Genomic DNA, 19,837 nt, shown 5'->3' with positions numbered 1-19,837 from the left:
AACTAAAGAGGAACAGCTGACCCGAGTTACATTTATTACACTGACGAGAGACCACTGGACATCAGTCAGCAACTTCAGCTACCTCGGGGTAACAGCACACCTGATCAGTCACTTTACAGCAGAAGTTATTTTTACCTGGTTGTAGTATTTTAAATGTTAATTTATAGATAATAATAACAAAAAATATGGGTTTTTTAGTAAAAAGCGCTTTCAAAGGGCTATACCTAAAGTTAAAATAATGAAAATGAACACTTGATAATAAGAATGTTTGAAAATCTAAAAATTACTTAAACTAAAGAAATGCTGTGATAGGGATGTGATTAACTTGATGATTTTTTTTTTTTAAATCAATTAACAGCAGTAGTTTTTATACATTAATCAGAACCAAATCTTGGCATAGATATAGTCAGTAGACTGTCATTGAAACAGAAAATGAAGCTGCTGACATATTTAAACAAACATGACTACACAACTTGTGACACAAAGAATTTCTCTCTTTCTGGAGTGGAGAGTTTCCCTTTATTAGAAGTTATTAATTTTCTCTCATTGCTATTGTTTATTGTTGGCAGTGTGACTGTTCTGGGATCCCCCTTTCCTTCCACAAGCCTATGTGGAAAGCATCAAGCAGGAACAGCACACGTTCCTGCTCTTCCTGTGCTGCAAGGAAAGCTTGAGGGAGGGAGAGAAGCAGCAATAAACTCAGATCAGAGCAGGCATCCTTGACAACAGAATGAAATTGATAAAGTAAGATAAAGCATAGAGGAAGAGCTGGGGTGGAGGAGGGTTGTTAAAGCAGCTTGCAGAGGGAGCAGCAAAGCATAGCCAATCTAGAGAAGTTCAAATATGGCAGCATGAGTGGAATTAGCCAATAGCGTGCTTAGAGTGAATCAGCTTGCCTTCATGTGATGAGGATTTGCATGATATCAGCTGATCTCAAATATTTTGTGGCGCTCAGCCCAGTGGCCTGCCTGAATTTTGTGTTAATATGAATCTTTAAGATATTTTAGGTGTGACTATACAGTGCTGTGATCAGTATTTCCCTTCTTCATAATTTCTTATTTTTATGCATATTTGTCATACTTAAATGTTCCAGATCATAAAACAAATATCAGTATTACACAAAGATGACCAGAGTCAATAAAAAATGCATTTACTAAGGGAAAAAAGCCATCCAAACCTACCTGGCCCTCTGTGAAAAAAGTAAATTGTTAAATCATTAATGACCTGTGATTAACCACATTTTTTGGAAAGTTGAGTTTTATTCACTAGCCACACTAATGCCTGACTGCCAGACCAGAAAATCACTTAAAACCTATCTGACAGAGTAAAGCAGGCTCAAATATTTCAAAAAGCAACACGTCATGCCACAATCTAAAGAAATTCAAGAGCAGATGAGAACCATAGTCATTAATATACAGTATATCAGTCTAGAAAGGCTGACAAAGCCAGTTAAAAGCCTTTCTAAGGCTTTAAGACTCCAGCAAACCACGATGAGAGCTATTATCCACAAATGGAGAAAACTTGGAACAGATGTGAATCTTCCCACTAGTGGCCCGCCTACCAAAATTAGTCCATTGACAACTCATCTAGGAGGTCACAAAAGAACCCAGAACAACATCTAATGACCTGCAGGCCTCAGATGACTGAGTAGAGGTTAGCCTTTATGATTTAACAATAAGAAAGAGGCTGGGCAAAATGGCATCCATAGGGGTCTTCCATGGTTAAAACCATTGCAGCCCAAAAAGAGCACAAAGGCTGGTCTCACATTTGTCAGATCAATCCTGATGATCTTGTTGGATGTAGCTTTAATATAGCAGCAGTTTTAATCAGCACTGGACCAAATTTCTTTTTTACTACTAAAGCACAGAGCCACACAGAAAGCTTGGCTGAGATGTGTCTACACCTCTTCCAAACAGCCTCAGCATAAGTTTTATCAACCAACAACTCTACTGCTGCATATGCTTACTACCTCATTTTGTCTTGTGGCTCTGATTGACCCATAATGAATGTGACAGACGGAATGTTCATCCAATCACATTTCTTTTTTAAGTCCTGCCCTTCAACACTTTGTATGGGAGGTTTCCCAGATGAATGTGAAGTACGTCACATGCAATGGGTTTATGAAACAGTCTATCCGGCCAGTCCGGTTATGGAGCTCACTGCTGCTTCATACAAAGAAGCAAACCCTGCTGCCAACGTCAGCAGTTTAGATGAGACTCTGTTCAGGTTGATGGGCGTGGGAATCTTCACTCATCAGGGACATCATTGCTGTCTGTGAATGAGCTGTTTCGGCTGCACAGTGTTTGAACAAGGCCTATAACAGTTACCATGAACATTGAGGGCCTGTTGCTGTGGACCTCCATGCCTACACCTACAGCCATCTACCACAGTACACCTCAGAAGAGTTAAAGTGAATCTTAATTGCTATAAGTATATCAGTCCTCTTCATTACACCATCATTTTAGCTGCTAATGCTGATCTTCAGTCTTCTATCAAGCATTGCTCTGACTGCTAATTCTTCAACTTGTTACCTTCATAACTAACATTATTACCACAGCCAAGGAAAGAGATAGATATATGGCCATTATTTTATCTTTTTCACTGTTGCTCTGCTTTTTTTTCACTTTCTGCACCAGAATTTACTTTTCTTTGTTTACAGTGGTGGCACAGTTTTGTTTGCCTGTTTCATGTTTTCATTACCCTGTTATCTCTTTGATGAATAAATTATGAATCAATTGTGTTTTCTTTACTGACGCATTCCTCTGCTTAGGTAGTCCTTCATAGGCCGGGTGTATTATCACATATATCATTTATTCCACTGTTGTTCCACAGGTCAGTCCTCTGGCTGTGTGTGGTTTATCAGAGTTTTGGTATGGTACTGTACATGCAGCATTAGTTTCCCTCTCCATCTCTGTTATTGTGTAGGTGTGCATGGAGGTGTCATCCGCGTACAGGACTGGTTAGTATGCATATATTGAAATGTCATCCTGCTGACACCACTGACTGGAATAAGTTATAAGATATACACATTTTGTTATCAGTAAACATCCAAAATAAACAGGATACTCTGTGACATATGTATGCAAGGCTATCCATAAGGGGGGGGGGGGGGGGGGGTAAAGGGTCCCAGCCAAAATAGGGCCCATACGGAGGTCAGCAAAATAGTGTTCCATTGTAAAGTTAATCTGTGATTATCCATCCATCCATCCATCCATCCGTTTTTTAAACCACTTATCCTGTTTGGGGTCTCAGGGGGCTGGAGCCTATCCCAAGGGCTGGATGCCAGTCAATCGCAGGGCTATCTGTGATAACCATAGTTTATATTTAACTATAACAGTAACTGGGATTGACTGGCGACCAGTCCAGGGTTTACCCTACCTCTCCCAATGACAGCACAAATGTAAAGATGCCAGAAAAGAGAGTAAAGGGATTTGAGACACAACTTTAAAGTAAGCTAGCTAAATAATTGCAAAAATGGGTTAAAGTGGCCTAAATTAGTTAGAAGTGGCACAATGAAAGGAAAAATGGTGAAACAGGTTGCAGAGTAACAAAAAATTGGTTGAAATAGGCAAAAAAAGAGGCAAAAGTATCAAAAATGGCTTTAAAAAGGCACAAATTAGATAAAAATGGCAAAAATGGGTCACTATAATGCAAAAAGGGGCAACAAGATGGTGGGAAAATGTGCAAAGGGGTTCAAAGTGGCCCAAAAGTGTCAAAAGTGGGTTAAAAGTGAAACAAATGTTACAAAAATGACCAGATAATGTAGTGGAAAGTGATTTAAGGGTGTCAAAATTAGCAAAAAAAAAAAAAAAAAAAAAAGGGCAGAAAAGGGTCTGAAGTGAAATAAAAGTGGCATAAAAGAGGAAAGCGGTGGGGAAAAGAGGTTAAAAAGTGGCATGAATTAAAAATTTTGGTTAGCCAGGATGCTAGCTCCAATGCTAATGATCCGTCAAGTATTCATTAATATAATAATTAATTCACAGCTGGTGAGGGCCTTTACTGGGTGTTTCAGGGGCCTAGCCAAATCTGTGGGCAGGCCTCTTTGTATGCGCTCTGTTTGACAGCTGCATGGCCTCAGTCAAGTGATGTATTAGCAAAACAAAAATGGTGGCAGTCATAAAAGGGCCTTACTTTGGAGAATGGGCAACTGAGGATTGTCTTTTGGTAATCACAAAAATGTACAAAATGAGTGCTAAACACTTGTTTAACACAATCTTTCTTTATATTCTGTCTTTATTTACAACAAGCTTAAAGAATGGAGCAACCAGAATTATATCAGTAAATCAGGACTGCTCACAATGAGGCTCTATCTTTTGTTTCTGTTACTGTAGCTTGTTGTAAAGAAGACTTCTTGTCTCCTTTTTCCAGCCTGAGTTTTAACTCCTTTACCCATAAGTCGAGTCGTAAAACGATACTAGAAGCTAAAGGAAAATGTAAACACTTTGAAGATCTGCAGAGTTTTAGATTCAACTCTGTAGTTAAACATGATGAGTTACCCTCTTCACGGCCTGTCCTGACTCCTGACTGGGAAACAGACCTTTCATTATGTAATTACCAGATGATCCCAGATTAAAGCTTTTGGGCATTTGTGAACTGGTTTGACACTCTGACCAAATGTTTAATTAGTTCATGCAGATCCACAGACTGTTCTCAGGGTTTAATAGGGGTTTTCCAGGATTTTTAGCCTCTTTATTTGTAATTCTTTTGTGGAGTCATGGATCAGAGGTTAATACTCTCATTGTCGTTTCATTTTGATTGGCTTTTAGGCAGACTTTGAGTGCAGTTTTCTAGTGAACTTTGCGTGATTCTTCCCTTCTCTGCTCGGTATTTCATATTCATCTGAGAGCAATGACATTCATTAATGAAACAATAATGAAAATGACTCTGGCTCCTTGAACATAATGACTGCTCTGCAGCTCATTAAGAGTTTGTTTTCAGCTGAACCTCCAGGTTGTCTTGTTTTATTAGATCTGGAAACATCCTGATATCATTCAGCAGTAATTACATAATATCTTATTATACAGACTCTGGTGTGCCATCAAATACAATAAGAACTGTATTTTATCCCAGTTGTTTGCTGTCTTTCATGGTTAAACCTCCTTTTAAATGCTGCCTTCAAGTCATGCTGTAAAGCTCAAAATAAAGAGGAACTAAGGCATCACAGATGAGACAAGACATAAATGTTATTAATCTATTTGAAGCTTATGTGTTTCCATATCCATGAGTGTCAAATAAAGGATAACTGAAGTTATATGACTTAATTTAGCTGTTATGTAACAGGCTGTGTAAATAGGCTCTCTTTTAATCTAAGAAGTATTTCTTTACTTTCCAAAGACACACAAATGAAATCACATGTTCTTGTTGTATGAAATGGACACTTCAGTGGTCTTAAGGAGGTTGCCATGGTTGGCACTAATGGGAGTTCATTTCGCTGAGGTCATCAGGTTGGCACCCACTTTCAAAGGTGTTTCTGCCTCAATTCCCTCTTCTCAATCTGATCCTGTGGCAATCGATTTAAGGCCCCGGTCTGTGCCCCTCTGTCTCACTGTCTCCCCTCTTGATCCAGAGCCAACCACTAGCCTTTTAGGAGGCACAGGAGAGGGCTTTAACGGCTTGACCTTGAACTCCGGTGTCCTTAAGAAGTCAGGTTGACTTGCCCACAAAGTCTCTGGAGCTAACCACAAATGGGCAAACACTAGCTCTCCGGCCACACTGCTCAGTATCAGCTGAAAGCTTGTCATTAAAGCCATAGCTCTTTGTGTGAGATAGTCCTGCAATTTCATTACTTTTCACTAGTAGTGTTAATTGATTAAAAAAAAAAATCAAGTTAATCACATCCCTTTAGTTTTAGTAATTTTTAGATTTTTAAACATTCTTATTATCAAGTGTTCATTTTCATTATTTTAACTTTATGTACAGCCCTTTTGAAGCGCTTTTTACTAAAAATTGTATTATTATTGTTAGTATTATTATCATTATTATTATTATTATCATCATCTATAAATTAACATTTAAAATACTATCATTTACTTGCATTTCTGTTAGAGATAAATTACTACATGTATGGTGTTGAAATGTAAAAATATTAAACAAACTAGAGTTTTTAAATTTATTTGTGGTTTGTAAATCAGAGTGTCTTAATTCACAGAGCAATAATATTTATAAACTTTAAACGAGCCCAGCAGACAAACACACCAGGTACAAAATAACTTCTGCTGTAAAGTGAATGATCAGGTGTGCTGTTACCCCGAGGTAGCTGAAGTTGCTGACTGATGTCCAGTGGTCTCTCATCAGTGTAATAAATGTAACTCGGGTCAGCTGTTCCACTTTAGTTGCCTTTTTATCTGTCATACAGTTCACGGATTTTTGTGACAGTAGTTCTCGTAGGCGTTCTGTGGTACGGGTCATCTGAGGTGACCCGGATGATGTCTTGAAGCCCCTTGTCGTCAACGACGTTGATGGTCTGCAGTCTCTGGCGACCCATTAGCGATTGCCATTTTGCCCCGAGGTGGTACTTCAGACTTGTTGTACTTCAGAGTAAAGACAGTTCATCACCGCAGTATGTGCACACAATTTTTGTTTCATCCAGATGTCCATTAGGCAGCTTTTTAAATCAAAATTTGCCATGAAGCAGACCTGGGTCTGTCTCCTCACTCATCACTGCTGGCTGTGTTTGACCCTGCCTTTAACATTTTCACCCCAGGGATGTAAACATCCACACAGGAGGACTACAGGAGGAAGTTGGGGTCAAACTTAGTCATATGATTAAATTGCGTTATTATTTTTTTAACGCGTTAAGCTTTCCGGATTAATCACGAGCGTTAATGCGTTAATATTAGCAGGCCTACTTTTCACACATCCCCCAAAAGGAAAAACATGGAGAAAAGGAAGAAAAATACAACAACAGCAAAGAAAAGTAGAATGCAGTTATAATAAGGACTGGGAAATTGTGTGTGAGGCAAGTGCTAGGCGATCCAGAGAGTGTTTTTTGTGAAGTTTGTCTGAGTAAGTTTTCAGTTTAACATGGGGGTGCATATGATTTGAAATGACACAGAAAATGCAAGACCAACAAAAAAAGTGTAGTTAAAAAGAAGGCTTCCCAATCAATGAATACATTCCTGCTAAAACCAAAACAAGATTCAAATGCACATTAGGAAAGTTGCATTGGAATTTTATATATTTGCTGAGGTTTTCTTGCAAAGGTTGTAAAGGTTCATTTTTAGTTAATTTAGACTACCTCAATGCATTGTCACACACTGTCTCACACAAACATACTGTAGTCTACTGTAGTCGATTTGGAATCTGGTCACCCTAGTGGGAAGCGAGGAGAATCAAAGCACAAGGTCATGCCTGAGATTTGCTGTGGTGATCTCATGTAGAAAGCGTAATTACAGGTTCAAATCCGCAAATAATTAACTGGTGTGTTGCTTGGATGTTTGGGCTTTATTTTTTTACTGCACTTGTACTAACTGAGCATTAGTTCAGGCAGGACACTGAGCTGAGCACTGCAACATCTTTGAGATCAGCTGATTTCATGCAAGCCCACATTAGCTGATTCAGGATAGATTCACTCTAAGCACGCTATTGGCTAATTCCACTCATGCTGCCATATTTGAACTTCTCTAGATTGGCTATGCTTTGCTGCTCCCTCTGCAAGCTGCTTTAACAACCCTCCTCCACCCCAGCTCTTCCTCTATGCTATATGACTTACTGTCATTCTGTTGTCAAGGATGCCTGCTCTGATCTGAGTTTATTGCTGCTTCTCTCCTTGCCTCAGGCTTTCCTTGTAGGCACAGGAAGAGCAGGAACGTGTGTTGTTCCTGCTTGATGCTTTCCATGTAGGCTTGTGGAAGGGAAGGGGGATCCCAATCATCCACATCACCAAATATAAATGATAGCCATGACAGCAAATAAATAATGGCTAATAAGGAGAAAATGTATAAACTGCAAATCATGCGTGTTTCTTGACAAAGCGATCCTGATGGAAATAAACCTTGTTGCAGTGATTGGATGGAATGATAGAGGAGGTAGGGCATTGATAGATGTCTGCCTGCCCTTTAGAGTGGCTGCAAGGCGCTTCATCACCTGGTTGTATCACCAAGTGTCACAACCTTGTGTTAGATTTGTCTTGCAGCCTAAATGTGCTTCAGACGAGCAGGGAGGGCAGATAAGGTCTTTTCCATACCTCTGATTGAGGTTGATTGGAGTTGGCAGGACATCATTAGTGGCTTATATGATGAAGCTGATTCAATGAGCTCCTGGGCCTCCTCCCATAATTTCTATACCCAATGCTTTGCATGAGAAACCACCTTTGCACACCTCATTGCCTGTTCTTGGTTGAACATCTTTCACCCACAAGACATTGTAATGGGGTTGCTTTGTACCAGGATGGCCAGCTCACTCCAAGCCCAAGGCCTCTTCTCCCTTGCTGTATGTCACCAACAATGTACAAGACATTCTTTATAAATATACATTTTTCAACTGCTTGATAATAACACTGACTGACAACTTATGTTGTACTTGCCTTTTCCATTATGTCTGAAATTGTTTTCCTGCTAGTTTAATTATGGTTCGGAGGGTAATTTTGCAATATTTTGTCAAGAACTATCAGCACTCATGCACTGATGTATTCTGGACATTATAAATAGGGGTTTATTCTTTTGCTAATCTTGAGACATACCAGCTAACAAGACATTTTTCAGGTCAGGGTTGTGGGGACTGTCAACCACAAATAAGTCGCACCTTAAAACCAACCTATACTTTTTGCTTATTCCATTCTAAATAATAGGTGCATAATGTTAGAAATAAATCATGCTGTATTGAAGAAGACTTGTCAGTTGAGACTGAGGTCATAAATTCATTAGGAATTTTTTAACAGAGTAGATTTCTATTCCAATGACTTGTTGTCAAGCCCCACTTTCTTTAGTTATTGAGAGATTAGACAAAACCTTGTGTTTGTCCTGTTTAAAATAACTGAAAAGCCCTGCAATTTGACAAACTTTTATTTATTTCTAATTGATTTTATTCTTTCATATATTTGGCCTCAGTGAAAACAAGCTACAGTAGGGTGTTTGAGGATAGCTAAAAATCTCTAAAATCTTCACAGTGCTGAAAATATAACTAGTATCTGATGTTAGTGGTGTCAGCTGACATCCGCTGTCCTCTCATGGCACATCATTCAAATGCTTGTTTTCCAGAAAGATTAAAATGACATATGTTACACATCCTGATCTGCCTTTCTAGAACAGAGTTTATATTGATTTGTAGTTAGCAAGTTAGGAACAGTAACACTGGCATTGCAATACGCTAATGTAATAGCTAATTAACTAGTGTAAGTTAACAAGACATATCTTGTTATGAATATAGTATTTGCGATTATCAGTTGGCTTAATTGCCAATGTGGTTGTCTACAGAATTGAATCCAATTAAGGAATTTTCTTCAAAAATTAGACAAAAGCTACTACTGGACATCTTGTGTGGCTCTTATGACACCCCAAGCACCCCTGAAAACATTGTTAAAATAATGAGATGAAGGTCACTTCACTGCAACCTACTGAAATGACATGGCCTGGGCAGAGGTTTGTCTAACAGGAAATAGCCCAGTAATGGTTGCAAGTAAAGGTGCTCTCTGATCTGTGGATCTGTCGACCAATAAGAGAGCTAACAAATGGTTCATCTGACTTTTCTTATCTTATTCTCATACTTTTCTGATGTTTGTTTTGTTTTTAAACAAAAGGACTTGCTTCCTACTATTATGGGTTGGCCAGAATCCATGTTTGTCATCAGGCAGATCATCTTGCAAAGCTTCAAGCTGAAAAAATGTGCCTGGTCTTAGGAGAAGGATCTGCAGAGCATTCATCTCGGCCACTCTCAGACTGTCAATCGTACATCTCAGACAGGAAGTGCCCTGATATGCCGGTATTTCCAGTTAAATATGTATATTTTTTACATCTAACTGTATTTGTAAAATCTGGCAGTTACATCCATGAAATAGCTACATTGCAAACATTAAAGACTAAACAATATTAGCTACGTAATTAATGCTACTACATAAGCCAATGAAGCTGAGTTGGGTTTAGAAACATTAGCTTTTGCAAAAATATCTAAAGCTAATGTAGCTACATAGTTAACATATCTATTTAGCTTACATAGTGTCTTTTTGAGCATCACTTTAGCTACGTTAGCTATGTAGCCTAATTATTCATAGCTAAGTTAGCTTTAGCAATGTGCGCTTTAGCAAAAATAACAAATGTTAACTTAGGTATGTAGATACATAGCTTACATAGCTGCTTTGTGAGCTTAGCTTTCCTATGTTAGCCATGTACATTAGCTAAGTAGCTGCATTAGCAATGTACATTAGCTACATAGCTTATGCAGCCAACAGAGCTATGAAAGCTACATTTGTTTCATTATGATGTTTTCATGGAGGATGAGCTGCTTCCTATAACCAGACTGTTGACTCTGTTTTTCTAAATGCTTTGTAATTACATTTTGTAGGTTAGCTTACCTTAGCTCTATAACAGAACTTTAATCTGATGTTATTTTATGTTTTCTTTAGTTTAGTTTGCTTTAGTTAATGTTTTTTTATGTCCCGGAAAAGTATTTAAGCATTCAGAAAATATGTATGTTATTCTTCTTTTAGGTCAATTATTATTATTATTATTTTTTTTAGATATTTGTACATTGGAGAGGACTAACATATTTGTTTTTCATGCTCGATTACAAATGAAGCTGAGGCTTCCTGAGGCACATGGATCAACTTCCCTGTGGCACTTCCAACTTGAGGTACAGACTAATACCTTTCTCTGCCCCTAAGCCTTTTTGAATAATGTAAAAGTAGCCACAAGCTCATCCAGCTGGTGTTAATTGAGAAATTCAAATTCCAACATTTCATGATTTTATCAAGGATATCAGACCTTAAAAACTCCCACAAGAAAATCACCAGCCAAAGTCTAAAAAGATGTGCTCTGGCAGAGTATCGACCTGTTTCTGTTTAGATTTTAGCAGCTGTCAAACTAGAGGATAAACAAACTGTGTGGGAGAAATAAAACCCCACCAGGGTATGAGAAAAAAATAAAATCTCAACCCAAAATGAGGAAGAGACAAAACACAGATGAGTAAGAGAAGAGGAGCCATCGCCTCAGGACACAATCTGATCAGAGTAGGAAGGTAAAACTCCTCACCATCAGACAGAAATCTTTGTTCAGCAAAGTTTGTCCCTGCTGTCGAGTCATCCATGTCACCGTACACATCCTTCACTAGTCAGCTTCTTACTGCCCACATACTGCTGCAGATAAAACTGCATTCATTCACCATGACTTTAATCTTCACCTTTAGGCATCTGTTTTTACACGTCTGATCACATGAAATGTTTACAAACTACTTTGCTTTTCAAATACTGACTTTATAAATATGGACAGCTCATCTCCAACTCTTTCTCTTGTATACACTGAAGCCAAAGACGTAATTTGGCATGCACAGAGGGAAGATGGCTGGTGGAGCTGTGGATACTACATGCCTTCTGCTAACTGCTTTATTCAGCGATAAAATGTCAAACATCTTTCAGATCATTTGAAGCATACACTCATGCTTTTAGAGAGAAAATGACTGTAAATGTTAGATTTCATTATGTTTTATATCTCCTTTCTCTCTGCTCTGAAAAATCAGTTGTGAAACCTTTTATGGAGCCGGATTCATCAACAGAGTTGTCAATCATGACATTTCTTCTGCTCTCCTTCACATATAGTAACGTATACTACTCGAACATAAATTTGTATGTTAAGGACAGAAACTGGGTTTGAAAAAAAATTTCTCCATGTGTATCATAACTTAAAATTTTGACCAATATCCCATCTGTTAACATGGAGGAGGTGGGCTTATGACCTATACTGCAGTCAGTCAGCAGGGGTAGTTCTAAATACTTTGACTTTCATTCCAGGCATCTGTTTCTCCATCTATCCTAATATAGAGCTGATATGTGCAAAGCACCTTTGATTGATTTTTGAGCATTAAATTCTGTAATACTTTGTATTTTTTTACTTTCTTTTTCTATGTTTTTTTTTTGACAGTGAACACAAAATTGTCATGGGTGTTACAATTACAATCACAGTTCTTTCTCATACATTCTGGAGAACAATGCCATATTTTACATAATCCATTTGTTCCCAAGTGATATACATTTTCTAACTCAAGCCTTGCAATGAAAGAAAGTCTTTCCATACAATAAATTTCATCTATTATCCCCAGCCACTGGGCTGATGTTGGAGGATCAACCCGCAACCACGTCTGCAGTTCTTTAAATGTCTTGGAAACCTAAAACAGATTTGACAATCTTTTTGAGTGTACAAAATGAAATTTTAAAAAATCTGGATAACACAATACACTGGACTTACAATGCACACAATGATTGTGATCCCAAATAATCTTATGACATTTTTTATGATTAATGGCTTCTGATGAGGATATATAATGAAGTCAGTTTAGGAATGAATAAAGTGCCTAAAAAAGTATTTACCCCCTTGGATGTAACACTGTAATGTCAAAATGAAAACAGATTTCTACAAAGTAATGTCAATTAAAGATCCAGTTACTTGTTTATCAGTAGTCCTGGCTACCAGTTCATCATGAAGAAAAAAGAACACCCTAAGCAACTCAGAGAAAAGGTTAATGAAAAGTACAAGTCGAGGGAAGGGAACAAAAAATTTCCAAGGCAATAAATATCCCCCAGAGTTCAGTTAAATCCATCACTATAAAATGAAGGGAATATGGTGCACGTGTAAATCTGCCTGAAGAGAAAGCCACTGTTGAAGAAAACTCATTTTAAAACTAGAGGTAGCCAAAAGTGGGAGACTCCATGGTCAAGTAGTCTGTAACAGAGAAGATGAATTTTTCAGCAGGACAATGACCTGAAGCATACAGCAAAAGCTACACAGAAATTGAGACAACAAGGTGAATGTTCTGGAGTGGCCGAGTCAAAGCCCAGACCTCAATCCAACAGAGAATTTATGGCTGTACACGCTGATCCTGTGCAACTTACACTGACAATGTTTGACTATGAAAATTATTAAAGGGTAAAACATCCAAGAAGCTGAATACTTTTTAAAAGCACTGTATGATTCTTTAATTGTAACTCTTCTCTTCAATTCAGTAAAATGAAAAGCATAACTTTTTCCTTAAATTACTTTACAAGTACAAGTAATGGGCTACTTTTATATTTTGAGACTTCAATCGCAATCTCTTTATAAAAAAAAAAAAACAATCTTAATGTCCATACTTGTACCAGTTTGTAACTCTATATTGAGATAATCCCTTCTAATGATGTAATGAAAAAAAAAATGACTGCTCACTAACACCATTTAAACACTACTTGATTTCTGTTATTATGACAGTGATTAATATTGTTGGTTTGCCAGGGGAATGATTTTATCAATACATTTTTTGTGGTTGCTATGATGATGATTTGTTAGTATAGCTCCACTTCCCGTAACAAATAATCCATCTTCCTACATTTGGCTCTGATAAGGCAATTGCATTTCTCAACAGATTGGACTTTTAGCAGGTTCATTAATTTTCCTAAGGGGAATAAAGATAGAGTTTAGATGTGGACTGATCTGCTGGCCAAGAGAGTTCAGAGCAATGAGACCACTGAGAACATAAATAAAGAAAACCACTCTGACCACACAATCAAAACAAACTCAAGTGTAGCAATGCATAAGAAATCAGTAGGATTATGAAAGTATTCAACTGAAAAATATCTGCCTTCCCAAAGAGAAAATCACACCCAAAACACATCACAGCCTGATGCACTAATATACATGAGTTGACTAAAAAGACTGGCACAATTCTGTGACCAATGACTGTGTCTTTTCCCTGTTTTCTATATTTCTTGTGCAAAAAGTCAATTATATAAAGTTACTGCCATCTCAAACAATAATAATGTTAGACATTTCTGATAGGCTATTGTCTACTCAGCTGTGTGCTGCAGACATTGCTGAGAGATTTGTCAGCTATGCATCATTCTGGTTACTGCTGTGTAAATAACTTGATGACATCATTACTACAAAAATTTTAAGCACTGTCTACTGAATTCTTTTCAAGTTTCATAATGTGATATTCTGAATATTAAGATGAATAAAATCAAATATATACAAATGAAAACATGGAGTAATAACTTTCTTAAGTGACTGAAGCTGGACTTCTTCTGGGTTTGTTGGTCTCAGCTCTGTGTTTACACTGACAGGATGGCACAACTTTCAGCTTGATTATGATTTGCTCAGAGGCTCAAACATGTTTCATGCAAGTGTTTTCACATCAGCTCCTCTGTTAGCCCTGTCACTGCTTAAGTGAGGAGAGATGGCCACACTCACATAGGGATGTTGTTAAGAGCTAACCTGACACGCCAGATGGATTTGTTTCACACATCCATCTGAAAAACCACTGATAGACATTGTTTGGGAAAGGGCAGGACCTTTTTAAAAAAAAAAAAAAAAAAAAAAAAAAAAGAAAACTCTGAGGGTGATTGGATGAACGTTCTTTCTGTCACATCTTTACGGGCCAATCAGAGCAACAAAACACATGACTTTTTAGCCACTACCGAGGTGCATATGCGCCGCTACCGAGGAATAAACTCCACATAGATCAGCATGACACAAACCATGGCGACTGTAGACATGTCAGTAACCGACTTTTGTCGTTTTGAATAGAAAACAGGACAGTGCCATTCTTTGTTCTTCTTTTAATGAAGAAATGGTCAAGTTCTGATAAAACTGGAGCTTTAGCATCATCCATGCTAATGTCTTCCACCATAACTGCACCTGCCTCTTGTCACGGCTTGCTTACGTCAAGACTCCGCCACGCCACAAAGGACTGCCCCTTGTCCTGTCCTGTCACTTTCTAACTGGGCCCAAACGGTTCAGCTTTGTCATAGTATGGTACTTAGAAGTATATTTAAAAGTAAAAAAAAAAAAATGCTGTGTACACTAAACATTGAAAATGGTGTTGGTTGGAATAAGAACATTTGTAAGTTGTCTTGTGAAAATTTTCTGAGAATAACTGTGTATTCTGTGCCATAAAATCGATCTGATCTGTTGCTACTATGAGTTGGATTTTTAACTGTTGCCCTGACAAGAAGTAACTTTTAATGGCACTTTCTGATGGGATATTTTGACATCAGTAATCTCCAGACTTTGTCGAATATGTACAGAATTAAACAACAGAAAAATACATTTGAAATATTTTGAGCTTTGCCAGATGGATTTGCCAGTGAGAAATACAGAAATGGGCGGATCCATCTGCCTTGCAAGGTTAGCTAAGAGCACAACTGAAGGAGAACCAAAGATTGTATATGACAATGGACAAGAAGTTGACCTCCTTCAGCTGTACTGAACTGAAGTCAAAGAAACTCTGTGATGGAGGTGATGAATTTTGAGCCAAGACATGCACATACAATGCCACAGTCTGTCCACTAACCAAATTGCATAATCAACCTTCCAATAAAACATCAAAGATCTCTCAGATCTTTCCAGTCCATATCAGAAAAAAAAATCTGGAGTTTCTTTTGAGTAGACACTTATTTTTTTTTTGTCATGTTTCCACCTTTCCTTCTCTGCTCTTGGTTGAGAATGCTTCATGGGTCGCATTTGCAAACAGATTTGTCAATAATGGTGTTAATTATTTTGGCATCGGATAACCAGTTAAAACCAAACTACTTATGTAAATCAAAACTTAACTCACATGCACACAAAGTCTTTCTTTTTTTGTTGAAAATTTTTGCACATTAAAAAAAGTTCATGCTGTGTTACTCATGTTTGTACACCACTGTCGAAACTTTCGTCCATCATTATTTTTTCGAGTAGGTTCGATTTATGCATTTTCGCATCAGTCCAAGTCTTTTAAATAGGTGATTGCCGCTTCCTTCTTGCTCGCTCACTTGCCCTCCTCCCTCCTTTCTCTCTCCCCTGCACAGAAACCTCACCTTCAACGCCATGATTTGCCTGTGTATTATGTGGGTATAAACCGTGGAACATAATCAGTGATTGCCAGAGTTTGTGCTCACAGCCATGAAACAGAGACTGGATTAGAGAAGCGGCTCTCCATCTCTCCAACTTGGCACAGTGCTATGGGGCATGAGCTGGTGTCTTATGAAGATCCCTGTCAGGCTGGATGGACCCAGTGTGATTTTAAAGGAGTGAAAGAACCACGGGCTCATTCTCACTTGCTGCTTATTTTTGTGCAAATCAACTTGCCACATTCTTCAAGTTTTTGTAGTGAATAAAGATAAAACGCAACAGACTCAGTGAGCAAGGTTCAAGAGTGTGACATTTTTTCGTATTACAGATCCGCACTGACGAAAACAGACTCAGTGTGAAAATGTCTTTAGCCATAAATCATCACAGTAGCAATGAAGCATCATGACAGAATCTGGGTTTGACATGGCTCCAACCCATGTCCCATCACTTAACAGGGGTTTTAAACTCAAACTGCAGCCAGTCAGCAGAGGGAGCTTTAAATACTTTGGCCTCACTCCCACGCAGCAGTTATCCTGTCCATTGATATTATATCCACAAATCCATGCTCTATATTGTCCCCTAATTTTTTACTTATTGATTGCATTCTGAAAAAAATGTAAAGCACTTTTGAAAGCCGTACGTGATATAACTTTGTTTTAGATTAGTCCATATGCATCCAGTCTTGAGTTTAAGGGTTTAATGTAGCGTATGTAATGGTATGTATGTACAGATTTAGGTGTATCAGCAGTCTTACCTGATGATGTCATCATTGTGTCCCAGGTAAAACTTCTGGCTGTGCTCTCTTGTGTTGTAGACCACGCCCACCCCGGCCACGAAGTACACCACCTCCTTTCCGGCAGTGTAGTACAGGTTATTCCGGCACTGGTGGCCCCGGTACCCGTAGACCCAGTCCAGTCTGAGCCGGCAGCCCGGGGCACTCCGGTCTGACATGCTCACTCATCTGACGGGACACTTTGTCCGCCACTCCCGACACTGCTCCAGTCCACAGCAGATTTACTAACTTATATTTATTATCAAAAATATGGGGGGTTATGATTGGATATGCTCTTTTAGAGTGCAAGAGTTCATGTCATTTCATTTTAATGGTTAATTCATTTATGAGCATCTTCAACTTCAATGTCTCTTATGATGATTATTTTTGGCAAACATGGAAGTGGGCATGATACACAATCAGAATATAAATCAGAAAGTGAATTTATAACATTTAGATACTGCACTATAAAAACAGAGAAATAAATGAGTAAAAATTAGCTTTTAAGATTGAGCTGTCTTTTATATATTTTAGAGTGCATTAACTACTTAACTGTGCAGCGTTTCCATTGCTCATGGTTCATCTCCACAGGAAGTGCATGCTTCCACATCTTTACTCTCCACCAGCCTCCATCATCAGCATCACTCCAATGCTCATCCTGCAGAATGACACATCCCTGCCAGTCTATCACAGTCCTACAAAGATCACTCTGTGTTGTTATTTTACCCCCGTTTGTTTTGAAGTGAATACACAGTTCATAACAATCCCATTTTGTCTTAACACAATGATGAAGACATGGGAGGAACTTTTTTGGAGTACTTCTAATGTGATTTTCAATCTAGAGGAGCGCGCCCGGAGCCTCATTCATAATTTTCCATCACAGCCTGGAATATTCTTAGTGTTGCTCCACCTACACTCACAGAGCAGATGGTTAAAAATAAACCAAACAGACGAACAAACAGAATGAGAATTTAAAAAAACATCCTAACGCGTCAGGAAAGTTCTCCCAGTGTCCTAAAGAGAGACAATAAACGGCAAAACAACTGATGGAGGATTCTGCTCCTGGAAAATATAATCCCTCCACATACTAATCCTCGACCTCGGTGCCAGCCATGGTTACTACAGCCCGGGTGTTTTTTGTCCTCCTGTATCCTCCTCCTGTGTGGAACAAATGCACAGCGCGCAAGGAAGAGAAGGAGCCGCTGCCAACTCCCAGACCCATTCACAAATCTGTGCGTGAGTAAAATCCACCAGAGTCAGGAGGACAGCAGGGTGTGTTACAATAATAATATTAATAAAAATAATCTTCAGTCTCTTAATAAAAACAGGCGGATTATTTCCACTGTCAAATGTCCGGGCTGTTCCGGATATAGCCGAGGAGAAAGAGGGGGAGAGAGCAACAAAAACAAGTGTTTAATCCCCGCAGATGATCCAACTTCAGCGGGCAGAGGAGGGGAGAAGCCCCGGGATCAGACCGCAGCATCCCGGATGGATGACGGGAGAGGAAAGTCCTGATTCCTGGCAGAAGGAGAGCATCCTCCCGCGATAGCTGAACCCCTCCACCCACGGACAGACACGCTAAGAGGCAGACAGACAGTTGCAAAGACAGACGGACTCAGCTGGTCAGTAACCTGGACAGATATCTAACGGAGACCCTCCCTGACCGCCGAGTCTCAGCACAATGATGTTTTCTCGCTCGTTTTCGGACTGAGAAGCAGAAGCGCCAAGTTAGCATACAGCAGGTTGTCTGTTAGCGTTTCCGGTATGTGAATTCAAAAATAAAAGCCCCTTAGACTCACTACAGTGCTGCTGACACTTCAGCCCCTTCAGTCCTTTCATAGACTTTGGTCCAGAGCAGGGGTGTCAAACTCAATCACAGCAGGGGCCGGATACTGAATTTGGGTTCAACCCGGGGGCCTAACAGGGTTAATATTTAACCACTGACTGTCAACCTAAATGATTTTGAGATTAATGTCAATATGATAAGTTAAAAACTCAAAATCTGAGATAAAAAGTCAAACTTATAAGTTTTAAAGGTAAAAACATGACATTTAAGGTGAAAATCACAAGTTTTGAAGGTCAAAATATGAGATAAAGCTGACAGTTAAGAGTTAAAATGGTCAGCAAAACTGAGATCAAATTCAAAATCATGATGTTTAACAATCAAAATATGAGATAAACATCAAAATCATTAGTTTTAAAAGTCAAAATATGGAAGAAAATTAAAAATAATGAATTTAAAAGTAAAAAAATGACATAAAAGTTAAACTTAGGAGTTGAAAAAGGTCAAAATATGAGATAAAGTCAAAATCATGACTTTTAAAGGTTAAAATAGGTTTTAAAAATGTAAAATTATGAATCTAAAAGGTAAAAATATGAGGAAAAAGTTAAAGTTATGAGATGTAAAGGTTAAAATATGAAATAAAAAGTCAAACCCATAATTTTCAGTGAGATGCAAAATTGAAAATATAGAGAGAGCATGTATTTCTCCTGCTTCTCCTACTCCTATTTCTTCTCCTGACTTTTTATGAAATTATTTTTAATGCTTAATTTTTCTTATATTTATGACTCATCAAGGATATTATAAATCATCAAGGTTAAGTTTCCATCTTTATACTTGAGAAAATCTGCAGACCTCAAACTGGTGGGCCAGTTCTAATAAAAATATATGATCTGGTGGGCCAGGTATAACTGCACTAGGGGCCGGATTTGGCCCCAGGGCCTTATGTTTGACAACCCCTGGTCTAGAGAAACGTAAGTTTTGACCAGAGAAGCCAAACTGATGAACCAGCATCGTTTCTAATTATTATTATTATTATTAGGCTAACAGTGGCTCCTGCTGTCGAAAGACGTTTGACCAAGTTTGTGTGAGCCTGCTTCTTGTTGATGTGTTTGATATGAAGTTATCATGGACTAAACCACAACTGTCAAGACCTCCCCAACACACCAAAGTATTCTGTCCTGAGTGGCTAAAGTCAACGATAAAACCCCAGACTGTAGAAAATAGATAGGATGGGATTTGGCTAATGCTGAGTGACAGGCTAAAAATCTGAATCAC

At 38.4% G+C, this 19,837-nt stretch overlaps 1 protein-coding gene across 2 annotated transcripts in view; it reads right to left on the bottom strand.

Annotated features, from left to right (window-relative positions):
• LOC121510579 (echinoderm microtubule-associated protein-like 6) overlaps nucleotides 1-17,615 on the bottom strand; it is a 144,663-nt gene extending 127,048 nt beyond the window's left edge. For both annotated transcript variants that reach the window (XM_041788659.1, XM_041788660.1), the window contains exon 1: nucleotides 16,762-17,615. In XM_041788659.1, the coding sequence (XP_041644593.1) occupies nucleotides 16,762-16,958 (197 nt within the window). In that variant the 5' untranslated portion in view covers nucleotides 16,959-17,615. The remainder of the gene's footprint in view (nucleotides 1-16,761) is intronic.
• Between the last annotated feature and the right edge of the window lie 2,222 nt (nucleotides 17,616-19,837).

The sequence above is a fragment of the Cheilinus undulatus genome, linkage group 6, assembly GCF_018320785.1.
Source record: "Cheilinus undulatus linkage group 6, ASM1832078v1, whole genome shotgun sequence".
Lineage (NCBI taxonomy): Eukaryota > Metazoa > Chordata > Actinopteri > Labriformes > Labridae > Cheilinus > Cheilinus undulatus.
The sequence above is the reverse complement of the archived record's forward strand: the minus strand, read 5'-3'. Positions and strand labels throughout refer to the sequence as shown.